The sequence below is a fragment of the Saprolegnia parasitica genome (assembly GCF_000151545.1).
Source record: "Saprolegnia parasitica CBS 223.65 unplaced genomic scaffold supercont2.60, whole genome shotgun sequence".
Taxonomy (NCBI): Eukaryota; Oomycota; class Saprolegniomycetes; order Saprolegniales; family Saprolegniaceae; genus Saprolegnia; species Saprolegnia parasitica.
In genome coordinates this window covers 109,395-126,541 of record NW_012156454.1, presented here as the reverse complement: position 1 = coordinate 126,541, position 17,147 = coordinate 109,395, and the positions used below count along the sequence as shown (strand labels likewise).

At 58.2% G+C, this 17,147-nt stretch overlaps 5 protein-coding genes across 5 annotated transcripts in view; 4 read left to right on the top strand and 1 right to left on the bottom strand.

The window, feature by feature from the left end:
* SPRG_20887 (hypothetical protein) overlaps positions 1-7,197 on the top strand; it is a gene marked incomplete at both ends in the record, with an annotated part of 13,873 nt that extends 6,676 nt beyond the window's left edge. Inside the window, 15 exons of the mRNA XM_012350022.1 lie at positions 8-217; positions 322-511; positions 557-962; positions 1,010-2,601; positions 2,649-2,834; positions 2,878-3,234; positions 3,280-3,444; positions 3,494-3,986; positions 4,026-4,172; positions 4,210-4,382; positions 4,430-4,957; positions 5,003-5,187; positions 5,234-5,404; positions 5,453-6,864; positions 6,911-7,197. Coding sequence (XP_012205412.1) covers positions 8-217; positions 322-511; positions 557-962; positions 1,010-2,601; positions 2,649-2,834; positions 2,878-3,234; positions 3,280-3,444; positions 3,494-3,986; positions 4,026-4,172; positions 4,210-4,382; positions 4,430-4,957; positions 5,003-5,187; positions 5,234-5,404; positions 5,453-6,864; positions 6,911-7,197 — 6,502 coding nt within the window. The remainder of the gene's footprint in view (positions 1-7; positions 218-321; positions 512-556; positions 963-1,009; positions 2,602-2,648; positions 2,835-2,877; positions 3,235-3,279; positions 3,445-3,493; positions 3,987-4,025; positions 4,173-4,209; positions 4,383-4,429; positions 4,958-5,002; positions 5,188-5,233; positions 5,405-5,452; positions 6,865-6,910) is intronic.
* A 670-nt stretch (positions 7,198-7,867) lies between these two features.
* Positions 7,868-8,503, bottom strand: SPRG_10048 (hypothetical protein). Its single transcript, XM_012349982.1, has one exon. It carries the CDS (start codon positions 8,470-8,472, stop codon positions 7,948-7,950), a length of 525 nt encoding a protein of 174 aa, XP_012205372.1. The 5' UTR covers positions 8,473-8,503; the 3' UTR covers positions 7,868-7,947.
* Positions 8,504-11,331: 2,828 nt separating this feature from the next.
* On the top strand, positions 11,332-12,200 carry SPRG_10047 (hypothetical protein). Its single transcript, XM_012349981.1, has one exon. It carries the CDS (start codon positions 11,422-11,424, stop codon positions 12,148-12,150), a length of 729 nt encoding a protein of 242 aa, XP_012205371.1. The 5' UTR covers positions 11,332-11,421; the 3' UTR covers positions 12,151-12,200.
* A 560-nt stretch (positions 12,201-12,760) lies between these two features.
* Positions 12,761-13,507, top strand: SPRG_10046 (hypothetical protein). The gene has a single exon (XM_012349980.1). The coding sequence runs from the start codon at positions 12,802-12,804 to the stop codon at positions 13,459-13,461; it is 660 nt and encodes a 219-aa protein (XP_012205370.1). The 5' UTR covers positions 12,761-12,801; the 3' UTR covers positions 13,462-13,507.
* Positions 13,508-14,436: 929 nt separating this feature from the next.
* On the top strand, positions 14,437-15,491 carry SPRG_10045 (hypothetical protein). The gene has a single exon (XM_012349979.1). The coding sequence runs from the start codon at positions 14,463-14,465 to the stop codon at positions 15,471-15,473; it is 1,011 nt and encodes a 336-aa protein (XP_012205369.1). The 5' UTR covers positions 14,437-14,462; the 3' UTR covers positions 15,474-15,491.
* Positions 15,492-17,147: the final 1,656 nt, after the last annotated feature.

The window sequence follows — 17,147 nt, the reverse complement described above, 5'->3', positions numbered from 1 at the left end:
ACTTGAGCTGCGTCGTGCATGCGTGCGAAATGATATCGCTGCTCCTCGCGAAGCAGAGCCGGTGGTTTCCCACAGCGACCGCCGAGAAGCAAGCCAAGTGCTTGGATCTCCTCGTCGTCTTTGCAGTTCAGTGGGCGTTCGGCGCCAACTTGCACGAAGACGATGCGCCGGCCTTCAACGACCAGCTGCTGGGCATCCTCAGCCAACATCCAAGTCAGTTTCACGACAGCCTCCTTCACGTGCGTCGTGTCTCTTGTTCGAGACTCGATGACGATCTGGAACATCGTAGGTGGTCGGCAAGAGCAGTGGTGGGCCCATGAGCTGCAACGGCACCGGCGCTCTGCGCACAGCGGCCGTGCTCTCGGAGTTTTGTATCGACTTTGCGGACCTTGGGTGGAGCCATTGGGAGAACCACGTGCCGTCCTTCAAGTACGCGATGCACGCGCCGATTTTCAACCTGCTCGTGCCGACAGTCGACGTCACCAAGACGTCCTACCTCCTCTCGCTCCTGGTTCGTTGGCTTTTGTTTTGAAATTGCAGCCTCAATTTTGTGTAGATTGGCGGTATGAAGCCTATGCTACTGGCAGGCGAGACGGGCGGTGGTAAGACCCTCATTGCACACGCCGTCATCGACGCCCTCGCCACGCATGGCGACGACGCGGGCATCGGCGTCGTCCCCCTCTACATGCACTTTTCGGCGCAGACGTCGAGCGCTGTGACCCAAGCCACGATCGAAGCCAAGCTCGTCAAGAAGCGCAAAACGCTTCTCGGTGCGCCCGTCGGTCACAAGATCGTGCTCTTTGTCGACGACATCAACCTTCCAGCGGCGGACGCGCACGGGTCGCAGCCGTGCCTCGAACTTCTTCGCCAGCTCCTGACGCACAACGGCGTTTACGACCGCGACAAGTACTTTTGGAAGGAGATTGCCGACACGGTGCTCGTCGCCGCCGGTGGCCCACCCGGTACGATCCCAATGCTCGTCGCCTGCGAACGGTGTATGTTTGCGTAGGCGGTGGACGTCACAGCATGTCGCCGCGGCTGCTGCGGCACTTTACGATCGTGGCGCTACCCGTGGGGCGCGACGCTGCGATGCGAACGATTTTCCACTCGATTGTGCTGGGACACGCAACGTCTCTCGCGTTTCCTCCGCCGCTGCGGGACACCGTGCTCCAGACCGTCGACGCGACTCTCAGGCTGTACGCGTCGGTAACGGAGGCGCTGCGGCCGACGCCAGCCAAGTGCCACTACGTGTTCAACCTCCGCGACGTGGCCAAGGTGTTTGCCGGCATCCTCCACACGCGGTCGGCGTGGACGACTGAGAGTATCGTCAAGCTCTGGCTGCACGAAAGCTTGCGGGTCTTCTACGACCGGCTCGTGAACGTCACGGACCGGCACTGGCTGACGACGACGCTCATTTCGCTCCTCAACAAGTGCTTTCGCGTCAATTGGACCCACGACCAAATCTTTGGCTCGGACGATGTGATTCCCGTGCTCTTTGGCTGCTACGGGTCGGGTGCAATCAAGGGCTACGAAGAGATCACCGACATGAGCTCCCTCGAAGCCCTCTTGTCGTCGTACGTGGCCGATTACAACACATTTCGGACGCCAACCTTGCAGCTCGTCTTCTTCCGCGACACGATTCTCCACGTCTCGTTCCTCGCGCGCGTCCTCCTCCAGCCGCGCGGCCACGCGATGCTCGTTGGCGTCGGCGGTTCTGGAAAACGCTCGCTTGCGCGTCTCGCAGCCTCCATGATGGACATGGCCTGTGTCGAGATCGCAATGGGCCGGTCGTACGGTCGCAGCGAGTTTCGGGACGACCTCAAGAAGCTCTTGGTCGCGGCCGGCGCGAAAGGCAAAGAGACGGTTCTCCTCTTGCACGAGTCGCACCTGCAGTGCGACGAGTTTGTCGAGGACGTCAACTCGCTCTTGAATGCTGGCGAAATTCCACACTTGTTCACGCACGAAGAAGCCGACGCGATCCAAGCCGACATGAAGTCGGCGGTCGCGGACGCCGGCCTGGAAGATACTCGGGCCAACGCCGAGAGCCTCTTTCTGCAGCGCGTCCGGAGCCTTCTGCACGTTGTCGTGTGCTTCTCGCCCGTCGGCCACGGGCTCCGCCTCCGGTGCCGGCAGTTTCCGTCGCTTCTCAACTGCACAACCATCGACTGGTACGATGCGTGGCCGGCGTCTGCCCTCGTGGTTGTCGCCGAGAGCTACCTTGGCGACGTGGAGCTCGCATCCGAGGCGGCGCGGACCGGCCTCGTCGCGATGTTTGCGCACGTGCACGAGACGCTTAAGGAGGCCGCCGCGCAGTTTCTCGCAACATGTCAGCGCCACGTGTACATCACTCCCAAGGCGTACCTCGACGCGATCCGCCTCTACCTGCGCATGCTCGCGGAGAAGCGGTGGCAGGCCAAAGAGGCCTATGACCGTCTCTCGGCCGGCGTCGTCAAGCTCGAAGACACGAACGAGCTTGTTGCGCGCCTCCAAGTCGAGCTCACAAATCTCCAGCCCATTCTCGCCGCCAAGGCCCTCGAAGCTGAGGCGCTTCTGAAGCAAGTCGCGATTGACCAGGCGGAGGCCGCCATCGTCGAGCAACGGGTACTGTTTCGTCCGCAACGAAACGTGACGCAAATGTACATATCTAGGTGAGCCACGACGAGTCGATAGTCAAAGCGCAAGCCGCCGACGTCGCCGAGTGCCAAGCCGACGCTCTGCGGGATCTCGAGACCGCGATGCCAGCACTCAACGCTGCTGTCCAGGCGCTCGACTCGCTCGACAAGAAGGACATTACCGAAGTCAAGAGCTTCACCAAGCCACCGCAAGCAGTCCAGGTACGTTCTGCTTTCTGCACCAGAGACTGGAGAAGCATTTTAGGTCGTCATGGAGGCCGTGTGCATCATGCTGGGCGAGAAACCGGATTGGGACACGAGCAAGCGTGTGCTCTCCAAGCCGTCGTTCATGGCCGAGCTCAAGGACTTTGAGAAGGACAACATTCCGCCCAAGACGCTCCTCCGCCTCAAAAAGTACATTGAGAACCCCGAGTTTGCGGTCGACGAGGTCAAGAAAGTGTCGCGCGCCGCCATGTCGCTCTGCATGTGGATCCACGCCATGGACATGTACGCGCGCGTGAGCAAGGACGTCGCGCCCAAGAAGGAGCGGCTTGCCGTCATGAACGCGACGCTGGCCGACGCCAACGCCAAACTCAACGCCAAGCAGACCGAGCTTGCTCAGGTACCTTTCACCTTGTAAAAAATATAGTCCTCCGAAGCAATCTAGGTCATGGCGCGCGTGCGTGGCCTCCAGGCGCAGTGCGACGGCGTCGTCGCCGAGAAGAAGCGCCTCGCGGACGAAGCTGAGCTGACTCGCGCACGCCTCTCCCGGGCCGAGAAGCTCACGGTCGGGCTTGCCGACGAGCTCGTGCGCTGGAAAGCTAGTCTCGAGGTACATACGATGTGAAATGATTAGATACGAGGTCCAATGAAGCGTGCAGGTCATGGCCGCCGACAAAGTGAATTTGGTCGGCGACGTCTTCTTGTCGGCAGCGTGCATTGCGTACTTGGGGCCGTTCGACGGCACGTTTCGGCTCAGCCTTCAGCGTCTCTGGCACGACGCGATGGCTGGCGCGCAGCTTCCGACAAGTGCACTCACGTCGCTCCTCGCTACGTGCTCGGACCCGTCGCAGTTGCGCGAGTGGCAACTCAACGGTCTCCCCACGGATGTGACTTCGGGCGAGAATGCAGTCATGGTCTTCCGCAGCGAGCGCTGGCCGCTATTGATTGACCCGCAGCAGCAGGCGCGGCAGTGGCTCTTCAAGACGGAGGGTGCGTTCGGTCTCCATGTCATCAAGCTGCACGATAAGGGCCTTCTGAGCGCCGTCGAGGACTGTGTTCGGGACGGAAGTCCGCTTTTGCTGGACGACGTGGGCGAGACGCTGGACGCGGCGCTCGACCCACTGCTCTTGAAAGCGCTGACCAAGCACAGCGGTATCTCATGCTCTCTCCTATTGTGCTGACCCTGCATAGGCAAGTACGTGCTGCGGGTAAACGACCACGACGTCGTGTACGACCGCAACTTTCGTCTCTACCTCTTGACCAAGCTGCCAAATCCGCACTTTTTGCCTGACGTGTGCATCAAAGTGAACGTGATCAACTTTACCGTGACGAAAGAAGGTTGATGGGCATCGAGGAAATACTTAGATGGTTGCAGGGCTCCAGGATCAGCTGCTCGGAGACGTGGTGCGGAAGGAGCAGCCCGAGATTGAAGCCAAGATGAATGCGCTCCTGGCTTCGATTGCGACCGATCAAAAGCTCTTGAAAGCCATCGAGTCGAAGATTCTGAGTCTCCTCTCGACGTCGCAGGGCAACATCCTCGACGACCAGGTACGTACATATGCAAGGCTTTTTAACATCAAGTTATCTGCGAGTAGGTTCTAATTACCACCCTCGGCGAGTCCAAGAAGACCGCTACCGTCGTCTCGGAGCGTCTTGCCGAGTCCGAAGTCACGCGCGCCGCGATTGCCGACGTTCGCAACCAGTACATCTCGGTCGCGGTCCGAGGCTCGTTGCTCTACTTTGTCTTGGCCGACTTGGCGACCATGGACCCCATGTACCAGTACTCGCTCGCGTACTTTAAGCGCCTCTTCAACCAAAGCATGGACGAAAGTCCCAAAAGCTCGACGCAGGAGCTGCGGCTTGCGGCGCTCGTCGACGGGCAGACGCGAACTGTCTTTGCCAACGTGTCAAGGGGGCTGTTTCAGGACCACAAGCTGCTCTTCTCGCTTCTCATGGCGCTGCGCATCCTCAGTGATGCTGGCCAGATCACGCCGGCGGAACTCCCGCTACTCTACCGCCCACGGCCTACAGTGTCCGCTACAGAGCCAACGCCGTTGCCACTCAAGGCCTACGAAGCGCTGCTGGCACTGAGCAGCGCTCTTCCTCTCTTTGCAGCACTTACGGTGGGTGCACCGCCGTCATGGGCAGATGCTAAAGCTGCGTCGTAGGACTCGGTGGCTGCGGCATCGGGCGCGTGGCAATCGTGGCTCTCGAGCGAGGACCCGTATACCAGCACGCTCCCCGAGGGCTTTGAGAGCCTTTTGTCTCCGTTCCTCAAGCTCGTGCTTTCGAGCGCGTTGCGACCGGAGAAAGGCGTGCAAAGTGCGCGTGGCTTCGTATCTGCGACCTTGGGGTACGCTCGCTCTCGTCACGTCGCGGTGTTCAGAGCAGCCCCATAGGTCCACGTTTACGACGCCACAGGCCTTTGCCATGACAGACGTGTTCCCGGCGCTCGACAAGAACGTTCCGTGTGTATTTATCTTGTCGTCGGGGGCCGACCCAACCGCCATTTTGCACCGTTTTGCGGCCGACCTTGGGCTCGACGACCGCCTGCACGTCGTGTCGCTTGGGTATGTGGCGTCGTTTGATGGTTGTCGGATCCACGGGTGTACGTGTAGGCAAGGCCAAGGCCCGCTGGCGACGGCACTCATCCAGCGGTGCGCTGCGTCGGGGGACTGGGCGCTCATCCAAAACTGCCACCTCGCCAAGTCGTGGATGCCGACGCTCGAGAAGCTTCTTTTGCAGCTGCGCGCTGACGCTGGCGACGTCCATGACGACTTTCGTCTCTTCTTGACGTCGTTTCCGGCGCCGTACTTTCCCGTGTCGATCCTCCAGTCGTCGGTCAAAGTGACCAACGAACCGCCACGAGGACTAAAGCCCAACCTTCGGCGGTCGTTTGACATGCTCATCTCGGACGACTTGCTCCGCTCCATGTCGTCCACGGAGCGCCACTTGGTCTTCGGTCTCGCCTTCTTTCACGCTGTCGTGCAGGAGCGAGCAAAGTTTGGGCCCATGGGCTGGAGCACGCGCTATCAGTTCAACGACTCGGACTTGGAGACGTCGATTGCGCTTCTCCGGGCGCTCGTCAGCGATGGAAGGAAAGCACCCGAGGCGCTGCCGTGGGACGCGCTGCAGTGCGTGACCGGCGACATCATCTACGGTGGCCGCATCACGGACGAGTTGGACCGGCGCTGTCTTCTTGCGACGCTTCGGAGGTTTCTTTGCGTCTCGACATTCACGCAGCCCTTCACGGACGACGCGCCTCGGTACGCGACGCCGACGGCCTCGTCCGTCGCCGAGTTTCAGGCGTTCATCGAGGGCCTTCCGAGTCACGACCCTCCGGCGATTTTTGGGTTGCATCCAAACGCTACCGTCGTGGTTGAGACGCAAGCGACGCAGGCACTGCTGGGCATGGTCTTGCAGCTGCAAGCGCACGGATCTGCCGATGCCAGTGGCGCCAACTCGGACGACGACGACGCTACCGTGCTCGCATCGGTGGCGCAGATACAGGCGACGCTTCCGCCGCTTCTGGACATCACCACGGCAGTTGCAGGACTGTTTGATGAGCACGATGGCCAGCTCGACTCACTTGCGACGGTGCTTGGCCAAGAAATCATCAAGTTCAACCGGTTGCTGCAAACGATTTCAAACTCTGTATCCATGGTCCAGCTCGCTGTGCTCGGTCTTGCAGCTCTCTCGGCGGCGTCGGACGCGGCATACAAAAGTCTTCTCTTGCGGCAGGTGCCCCACGAGTGGGCCAAAGTCGGCTTCGCGTCGCTAAAGCCCGTGGGTGCGTACTTGGACGACCTCAACAGCCGCGTGCGCTTCATGGCCGACTGGCTTCGACTCGGAAATCCATCAACGTTTCCTCTGCCCGTCTTCTTCTTTCCGCAAGGCTTCCTCACCGGTGTGCTCCAGAACCACGCTCGAAGGCATGCACTCCCCATCAACCTCCTCGAGTTTGCCTTTGCCGTCCTCCGCGACGACGACGAGGATGACGCAATGGCCGCCGACGGTGTCATTGTCACGGGTACGTCGCTGGGTGATTGGAATCAAACCCAACAAGCGTGGACTAGGGTTGTACATGGAGGGCGGGCGGTGGGTGGATGGGCGCCTCACCGACGCAGCGCCGGGCGAGCTCTACGCGGTGATGCCACGCATTCGATTTGTGCCGCAGCTGTCACCAACAGAAGCGCCACAAGGGTACGCGTGCCCGGTGTACAAGACATCGGCTCGCCGGGGCACACTGTCAACGACGGGAATTTCAACCAACTTTGTCGTGAGTGTGCTCCTGCCGTGCAAGCTGGACCCGGGGCACTGGGTGCTGCATGGCACCGCGCTTCTGTGCAATTTAGACAGCTAGTTGCTGATAAACGATGTAAGGAGTGCATAGTAAATCGTGGGTCGCTGGACGTAAAACTTCGACGGATCAGACAACGAATTGTGGGTGTTTCGCGCAGCTGGTCCGACGCAGTGCTCGGCACCGCCGCAACGCAGCGCACGGCCGTTGTTTTGTAGAGACGAATCGCCAAGATTGCGGTTGCATGTCCTTCGATTAGTGTATTCTCGATCGACGTCGTTGGCGATCACATGACCATTTGAACACCGCCGGCGATGGAAGAACGCCATCTAATAGTAGCCACCCGCGACAGTACTCGGCGCCGTGGACTTCGATCCTCCCACCGGCTTCTTCTCAGGCCTGGGTTCTCGACACGTATGTGGGCCGGGTATATCCTGCATACGCACAACCGGCGTCCGTCGACACTGTCGCTGTATCCGGGATCGCACCCAATACCTCGTTGAAGTCGCGGCTAGCGGGTTTCGTGCAGAGGGAGCGAAAGAATTGAGCCAAAGACACGGCTGGCTGTCCTCGCGGTGTCCACTCCTGGCACGTGGCGCCACCACCTGGTGATGCCTAACCTTCTCACAAAAGCGCTCAAACGACGCAGACCAGTTGGGACGAACCAGGTTTTTCGGTGCCGAGACAGCCCGTTGTCGGTTCTACGCCCATGACCTCCGTCCGCCATGTCAAACTGGATGCAATCGTTCATGTTTGTGGGCTGTAGTATTAAATAACGGGGAATTGTACACGGAAGCGACTCGGAAACTACGGCTAAATGGCAGAGGTCGGCTTCTTGCGGAACTCGCGCGTAATGCCGAGGGAGAAGCAGTCGCGCTGGACGAGTTGGTGCGGCGGAATAAAGGCCTCCGTCCGTCGCGGCGCCGGTCGCGCACCGGCGTCCGACTCGGTCGGCGCCAGCTCGAGGCCAAACACGTCATCGTCGGCCGCGTCAAAGAGAAAATCGTCGTCGTCGTCATCGTCTGTCGTCCAGCTCGGCGACGAGGCGGCAAAGTGCGAAGGATGCTCCCAAGAGAAGCCGCTGTCGCAGGACCCGCTGCGGCTTTTGCTGTTGGTGGACGTCGGGATCATGATGGGAGCGCTCTTCTTGCGCTCGAGGGCCGATGCGTCCGGAGCCCGACTGCTCGTCGATGAGTTGCGGCCGACGTGCAGCTTGCCGAGGTACTTTGTGCGCCACTCGGCCGACCCGCTGAGCGTGAACGCAGGGTCGTCGGCCATCGCCTTCATCGCGCCAAGGTGCTTGTGCAGCGACCGCTTGGCTGGTGGATGCATCATCATGGTGTTCTCCTGCGTACGAACGTGCAAATTGCAAACTAAGAAATCACGTGCGATGGGGCACTTCAACGGCTTTGTGTCAGATGGCCAAATCATCCCACGCCACCTCGAAGTTCGCAGTGGTGGAGCAGATTCGGCAACGTGACGAAGGTGGGTGGTCATGACGCTGCTACCGAGGTAGAGACACTGCCGCCTCGAGCTATCGCGCGATGCCATAAGCTCCAGCCAATTGAAGGAACAGGCGCGCGCGTTGCAGTCGCTGGTGGCTGGATGGTCACACGCTGCTGCTTCGTCCCAGGTGCCAATCGAGACGACATTGAGGCCAAGGCAGGGCGACGGGGCGCCACTGACATCACCGCAACATCCCATTGGTCGGCTGGATGAAGTAAAAGTTGCAGCACCTGCTCCGTCACAGGTGGCAGGTGATATTGGTAGCCCTTGCGGCGTCCGTGGACCATGCCAACGACGCCTGACGCCAGCAAAATGCATGGTCATGGACCCAAGTTGGCGAAAAGACACTGAAGGAAGGGCGCGCCGCGGACTCTAGTTGAGCACGCGTCATCACCAGCTGCTGCCCCGTCCCTCGAGGGCTGCTGCGTCAAATATTAATTTGTCGCGAGAATGCGATGTTGCAAGCGTCCACGCGGACGTGCGTCCACGTCTGGGACAAGCGCCTGTGAGAAGGGAAATGCGGCCACACGATAGGCCCTGTACTTTGTGGGCGACGGACCCTTCGCATGGACTTGTTATGAAGGAAATTCATGTAGGTCGGGACGAATTGCTCTCTCCAGCTCTCACGTATGTGGGCAGATTCGTCCGTGGGACAGAGGTGCCCGACCAGCAATTGGCGCCAGAAACGTTGCACCATCACCAGGAACCAGGGCCGAGATGATTCGCATTGGAGACGAATGGTCCAATTCAGAGAAGGTGGGCGTCATGGTAGGAAGTACGGTTTTCTAGTCCGAGCACAGTTCTATGGTCTGGATTGCTTCGAGTAGTACCGAGCCGTAATATATATATTACGTTTTCGATGTGGCGCCAAAAGCCATTTTTGGCGTCTGCTTCGTCATCATCGAGATGTTGGTACGAGTACGACGGGTCGCGTTCATGGGTTTGCGTTGGAGATGCTCTGCCTGTCGAAGTACAGTAGTACACAGTGCTACAATCGCGCTCAGTGACTCGCTTTTAAGGACTACGCTATATTGTAGAAGAAGTGTAAGACGTCCCACCTCATTGCAAGCTCTATAGGTAATAGTTAGAGAGATAAAGACATGTAGGGGTTTGAACCTTATCTTGCGTTTGGAGTAGGGTTCCTCCGGTATATATGAAAGTGTTTCGCGTTATTGCAAAACCTAACGTACGCGAATCCTCCGGTTCCAGAACGAAACGTGGTAGAAACGTGGAGCTCACAGACATCACGACCATGAAACAGGTCCCTTACCCTTTGCAGGGTGGGCTGGTAGGAACGAACGCGTATCGCGTAATTGTAGCATGACCGCTTGGACAGCATTATGTGAACACCAAGAAGGAGGGCGCAGACTGCAACATGAAGACGGCACGGAGATTAAGAAAGTGATCACGACCATAAAATAGTTCCATTGATGCGGTACAATAGCCTCTGATGATAACGGACCCAGTGGCTCGTTGCAAGCCTTTACTGTACAACAGGCTATATTCATGGCAGCGGTTCACTCTAGACATCTTGCAAGTCATGCATTCGGCTTCCGGTCATACCTCTGTAGTCATTCCTCTGGAGGCCGCTGTCCGGAGTCTCATACCAATCAATACTTCCTGCACATGCTTGTGCGTTTTCGTTTTCTCGTCTACTGGTTCACTGATTGTATGCAGGGGAATGACAACCATGGATTGTACTAGTATGCATACATCATAGTTCATGGGCACAGTAACGTTATAGGAAGTAGACCCGCGTTTGCGATAGCTGTCAAGTTGATTGATGTCGAACGACTAGTACTGCATGCTGTTTTGGCCCTGCTGTGGCTCAAAACTGCATCTCATTTCCCTTGAAAGACCCACGTGGCAGAATTCAGTGCGATCAAGCAGCTTGAAGCATGAATCTCAGACAATCGGATTACTCTGTCCGCATGTTCATCGTTGCCACATGCAACGTACCGTGGACAAGACGGGGGCTCCATCACGGCCGTCCTGATTGTGTGTGTATAATTTGCACTCGTGCCGAGCTTGAAGAGTGAGCAAAATCACTTTCTGAGGTGCCGTCCATACACACGTCCATGCAATTGTCAACGCGGACGCTGGGCAAGATTGCTGTCAACGTCCCATGCATCACACGACGTTTGGTACAGTCACGAAAGCCGCATGAGGCATTCCGTGTTCCGTACCCATACACCATGCTACGTATGCATATGCTAGTAGACACTGACCAAGACCATCGGCCAGTAGAGCCATCATCGGCTGCCGTGCATGCTTCAGCTGCAATTGCTCTGCATGGAGCCACTTGCAAGACGCGTACCGGCCATCAACCTTGCGCATCGGCGGCATGCTCATCGCGGACGACGCGAGGCGTGGCTGGCTGCTGCTGGGTTGAAGCCATGACTGCGACGGATTGTGGTCGGCCGTCTTGCCGCAGAATTCGATTTTCACACCGCCTGCAGTGTATTATTTGCACAACGCTCGCTCATTGATACAAATGTCGAGTCTATTCTCTATCCGAGCGAATTAAAATGCATGTTGCGCTGGACGATCGCAATTTTTTCATGTTGAAAAAATACTCTCAACACGATCTGGAAGTTTGTATAGGCATCTCTGGCACTGTATTTTATTTTAAACCAGATGGCTAAATAAGCCAATCAGCGACGAGATGCTGCCAGGCCATTGGCCGAACCTTTGTCGCCAGCAGGCCGAGTAGCCCGGCCATCCTTGCCCGCGACTGACGCATTCTGCGATTTCCTCACCCGCAACCGTATCCTCCGCACCATGTTTGGCCTCAAGAAGCTCGCTTGCATCGCTGTCGCTGCCCTCGCTGCCATGGCCTCGGCCTCGTCGCCTGTCAACACCACGGCGCCGGCTGTCAACGGCACGAGCGTCGTGCCCCCGGCGTCGCAGTACACCCTCACGCTCTTTGGCAAGCTTCTTGGCGACCTCAACATCGAACACGTCGAGGGCCAGCCGCTCACGGACGAGGAGTACAACAAGGCCGTTGATGACCTCGAGGAACTCTTCTTGAACAAGGTCCCCAAGTCGAAGCTCAAGGAATACAAGGCTGAGCTGACTGCTCTTCTTGCCCGCATCTCGGTCGCGGAGCTCGAGCAGCTCTTCTCGGACGTCTCGTTCGAGCTGACGAAGTACGTTCTCGAGGACAGCTCGGCCAACACGACGGCTACCGCCAACGTCACGGTGCCCGCTAACACGACGACGAAGGCGCCGGTGATTGTCAAGGCCGCCGAGTCGACGAACGACAAGTTCCTTGGCCTCGACAACAAGCAGATCATTGTCTCTGGTGGAGCCATCGGTGGCTTCATGGTTGTCGTCGCAGTTGCGCTTGCTGTCTCGGCCTCGCGCGAGAAGAAGGCCGCGCCTGCCCAGTCCGTCCTCGCTGACAACGTCATTGACGAGATCGAAGCCGCCGAGAAGGCTTCGCCCGCCGCCAAGGACGCCGATGTTGAGGACATGACGAGCGAGTCGCCCAGCGTCGTCAGTGTCTAAGTGGACTCTCCGTTTTTGGTTGACGCGTAATGCGATTGATTTTTATGCGAGTCTTACCCGAGCACGAGCACCCTGTGCAAGGCAGTAGACCATCCATCGCAGGGCGTGCGTCGTGCAGGCCGCAGCAGCTGGCTGCAATCCGACGACAGGGGGATGCGCGATCCACCGAATTCTAATTTTCACGTGCGACCAAATAGACACACCACGTGTTTTATGTGGCAAGATACATGAGGGCGAGGCTGACTTGGCAGGCAGATAATCCAAGAAGGTGCAAATGCTACGTGTGATCTGCACGCCACTTTCGAGGGTGTATACTATACACATTCGGAAAGCTCGACTATACACTGTACTAGTATACCGGTAGTCGAGCTCGAGGTCGTGCACATACCGATACTCTTCCACGGGTTCCAGCGGCGTCTGTAGGCCAAGATAACTTGTCCTCGCAGGCTATTCTGCGATCCTGACTACACCGGAAAACTTTCAGAGCTGTTCATGGCCCCCTGTTCTGCATCCACGGCGACGGCCAGGGGAAAGGAAGGCTCCAGTAGCTCCAGTGAGCTTTGATGCAGCTGCGTGTTGTGTTTCCCACTGTGTGATACACGTGAAAAAGGTGGCCGGGTGCAGCTGCGGAAGTGTCATTTCCAAAGTCCGATGGCTCTGCTGAAGCTGGTTGCGCTCGTCGCGTACGCGGCCATGGCCGTGCTTGGTCAGGACCACCACATGCGCGCTGCTAGCTCAAGTGAAGAGTCCGCAACGCCGGTCCCGACGCGTCCGACCTTCGGCCTCGAGCTCTTCGACAAGCTCGTGCAGTCGCTTCATATCGTGCGCATTCCCAATCAGCCGCTGAACTCGACCGAGTTCAACCGCACCGTCCTCGTCGTGGAAGACTTTGTCCGCAACCGCACGCAGCTTGCGGCGCTCAACGAGACTCTCGTGCGCTCGTACCTCGGTCGCCTCAACACGACCGAGATGATCTCGCTCTTCGAAGTCGTGTCCAAGGACCTCACGATGAACGTGACGGGCAACATTTTTTACTACAAGGGAAACGCGTCGTCGAGTGACGACACGATTGTCGCGCTGGCAAAGGCGCCGACTGCAGCCGATGCGTCATCGGCGCTCACTGTCGGGTTTGCGTACGTCGGTCTCGTCGCGGTGATTGCCGCTATCGTTATGGGCGTCAGTATCGCCAAAGACCACACGGCGCGGGCCACGCTTGATGAAAAGGCCGACGACGAAGAAGTGAGCGAAGCAGCAGAAAAGGTGGACGACGTCCCCAGCACCAAGGACGCGCTCGACCCTGTCATCGTCTAATGGCGTATGAGTCTTCTGGCAAATGTATTTCGTTTTTGCGAACCCAGCTAGGCGCATTGACTGTTTGTTAGCTAGCGGGCCATCATCCGCCGGACAATTTGATCTGCATCCAGTGTTCCGAGCCAATGCCGCCTCGCTCAATACGCAGTTGGGGCAACGGTGTGGCAGAGTGGCGACATACATCGGACGTTTGGAGCTTATAAGTGCAGCTATAAGTGCCATGAAGTTTAGCGTTGGTTACCATCGCGTACCTTTATTAAGTCGCCGCTGAAATTCCTTTCAACGTGATATTGCTCCCTTCCGGTCTTGCATCGGTGTGGTCATAGATAGAGTATTCTCACACCACCACCGTGTTTCGATAGATGGGCGCAGACAGGGCGCAGACTTGTTTTCTATGCTGCTGCTGTGGCGAAGTATCCAACTGCCGCATTCTTACAGCCCAATACACTGCAAAACCACTAGAACGACATGGGCTGCTTGCTGCATACTAGTAGACCCTTGAGACGTCTGACTGCGCAAGCGAACACCTAGCATACTCATATAGTCACTACCCATGGTCACTACCGGTACAGTAGCGTGGCGTCTGAGTTGGGCTCAGACGATGGACGGTGACTACTGGTATCCTTTCGAACGAACTGCCTTTCCGCGAAACCAGGATGAGGGCATGATTGCTCTTTTGGGATTTAAAATGCTTTCAGCTGCAATTCGTCAGCAGCTGAGAGCATTTTAACCTTATACGACTCATCAAACCAGCAGCGGAGTCTCCATTTCCATTGAAATCGCAATTCACGAAATGCCTGATGCGTGCACGAAGCACCTCTCTTCGCCACGGGGCCGCATCACAAACGGAATATTCATACAAAGCAAGGCTTTAAACAATATGTTATTTTCGGGCTTCGGTCCGAAAATGGCTTCTATCCGGACCTCGATGCCCTAGAATGGTCACCATATGCTGCACGCTTCTAGTAGTTCGGAGCGTCTCCCATACACCGAGAGGACGAATGCTTCGCAAGCTGGCCCTCATCTCTGCTGTCATGGCGGTCCTCGCGCCGCCAGCCTTGGCCGTCGGGTGCTTGGAAGACTTGTACATCTGCCCCAATGGCCAGGGCGTTGGGCGTGACCCTGCCAACAACTGCAAGTTCTTTCCATGCCGAGACGCCGAGGCCCGCCCGCATACCCCTGCCCCCGTCATCGCGCCGACTGCAACACCCGTGCCCGTTGCGGCGCCACTGCCAAGTGCTGTCGGTACCTCTGCAGCGCCGACGTCAGCTCCCAGCAACATGACAGTGCACAAGGGCATTCGCGCAGGTGTCGATCACGGTTCCAACTGGACCGCCATCGACGCGTCGATGCCGCACGCGCTATCGCAGCTGCTGAATGCGTCCTTCGACAATTACCACAATGCCTGTGCCCCGCTCAACGTCACGGTGACGGCAGCAGAGAAGGCGCCTGCCAACGACTCCACAGCGCTTTACCACTTGGCGATGGACGTCAATTGCTCCGGCACAGATCACGTCTTCGTACTCGAAGTGACGCAAGATGCCGAGGGCCTCTACTTGAGCCAGTGCGGTCACCGCGAGAATGGTACGACGCGCAACTGGCTGACGATCGAGAATCAAGTGACCAAGTGCCAGACGCCGGCCCAGCGCTCGACCTTCTTGAACCAGCCCTTCAACCACGTGACGCACGACGCCGCCGAGACGTCGCTCATGCAAAACATGCAGGCATTCCTCAAGGCGCCCAACGTTCCCGTGCTTGGTGCCGCAGTCATCGCTGTTATTGCGGTGCTTGCGTTCGCTGTGTTTGTCGTCCACCGAACCCGCCGTCGCGAAACCAATGACCGATCTGTTCTTGCAGAGGTCGAAGAAGCTCATGAAGAGCACAAGCGCAAGGCTGCTGCTGACGAAGACGCGCCAGCGCCGACGACAAACCCGCTTGAAAGCACGACTGCTGCGCCTCGCAAAGCCAGCGACGACCTCGAAGACGGCGTCCTGTCGTCCGTAAAGCTCTGAACATTGCTCGGCGTTTGTGGACTTCTATTGCACCTCGTACGAACATTCAAAGTTTTGAAAGGAAGCAGATCCTGGCGCTGCTGGACGGATGCAATGCTGGCGCGAGGGCAGAGACAGTGTGCTGCCAAGACGTGACTCACGCATCTTGGTCAGTTGCGCCTTTGATGAGCTAAATGCACGCAATTCGAGTCCCAAATGACTGCTCCATGCCGTGCCTGGTGTGTAAGTAGCAAGAGAATCTTAGTAAGTAGCGTGATAGAGCAGTTAACCTTAGATCTTCATGTTTCATGATTCCATCCATATTCAAGCTCTTGATGGGATGTATAGTCCGCTGCTACAAGAGCTATCATCGGTGGGCAGCACGTACACTGTAGGTTGCTGGGTGTTTTTAGACTACACCTGGCTTAGCGTCGTCTGCTCAGATTTTGAATCGACTGCGTCATCGCATGAGCAATCAGTGCAAGGCCGACATCAAGACTTGCGAGGACCGCGTCTCGGGTGAAATCACGGAGCTTGTGCGTGACCCGGCCAAGGATTGCACGTTCCCGCCTTGCCCGCCCAACTCGGACCCAGTCCGCAATGGCGAGGCTTCCAGCAGTCCTGCTATGAGCAGCGGCGCACCTGCGACCCCAATGCCAACCCGGCAAGGAGCGCCACAAGATCCATTGGGTGCGCAGACAACAGCACCTCCTGCGCAAGCAATGACACCGCCGCCTGCTCAGCAAGCCACGCCTCAGCCTATCATCTCCGAGCCGTCGACTCCGTCCCCAGTCGAGCAACAAGCTACCCAGGCGCCGACGCAAGCCCCAACGCAAGCACCTACCCAAGCACCTACCCAAGCCCCGACGCAAGCCCCGACGCAAGCTTCCACCCAGGCGCCGACACAGCCTTCGACCCAAGCACCGACGCAGACCTCGACGCACACTCTTACCCAGGCCCCGACTCAAGCACTTCCGCAGACTTCGACGCAAGCACCTACCCAAGTATCTACCCAAGCCCCGACGCAAGCGCCTACGCAGCAACCGACGCCACTTGTACCATTACCGCAAGTCGTTGGCACGCATGCACCTCTGACGGCTGCACCTGGTGTCTGGGTGAATATTGACAAGAAGCACCCAGCGGCTTTGGACGCTGCCGTGTCGGCAGCGTTCGGAAGCTACAACGCCTCTAGCGTTTGTGATGCGCTCGCGATTCAAGTCGCCTCGTACGAGCAGATGCAAACGTCGTACAGCGTCGTGGCTTCGGTTGCATGCGATTTGGCATCCGAGAGCCAAGCCGCGGGCAAGTACGTGCTGCATTTCGAGGAGGCGCCGCCGGGCGTCTTTACGCTCTCCATGTGCGGCCACGAAGCCGACAACCTCCTTTTCAACTGGATTGGCGTCGTGAACGGCAACACCGTGTGCCAGACGCCGACGGAGAAGAACGCGTTCGCGGCCCAAGCCGTCGAGCACGTCGCCCACAATGCGTCAACGTCGGCACTCTCGGACCCGGTGCAGTACCTCCAGTCGCTCGATACGCCGGCGCGCGCGGTGGTCGGCAGTGTCGCGGCGCTCGTCGTCGTCGTCCTCGTCTTGGTTCTTGTCAAGGTCGTGCGCTCGCGCCGGACGCGGTACGAAGCGGCGTCCGTCGAGTCCAACACTCCGGTGCGCCGTCGCCGCGCGTCGACCACCGAAG

Bases quoted from the DNA above. Each gene is read 5' to 3' on its own strand.
- SPRG_10048 (XM_012349982.1), bottom strand. From the start codon at position 8,472: ATGATGATGCATCCACCAGCCAAGCGGTCGCTGCACAAGCACCTTGGC.
- SPRG_10047 (XM_012349981.1), top strand. From the start codon at position 11,422: ATGTTTGGCCTCAAGAAGCTCGCTTGCATCGCTGTCGCTGCCCTCGCT.
- SPRG_10046 (XM_012349980.1), top strand. From the start codon at position 12,802: ATGGCTCTGCTGAAGCTGGTTGCGCTCGTCGCGTACGCGGCCATGGCC.
- SPRG_10045 (XM_012349979.1), top strand. From the start codon at position 14,463: ATGCTTCGCAAGCTGGCCCTCATCTCTGCTGTCATGGCGGTCCTCGCG.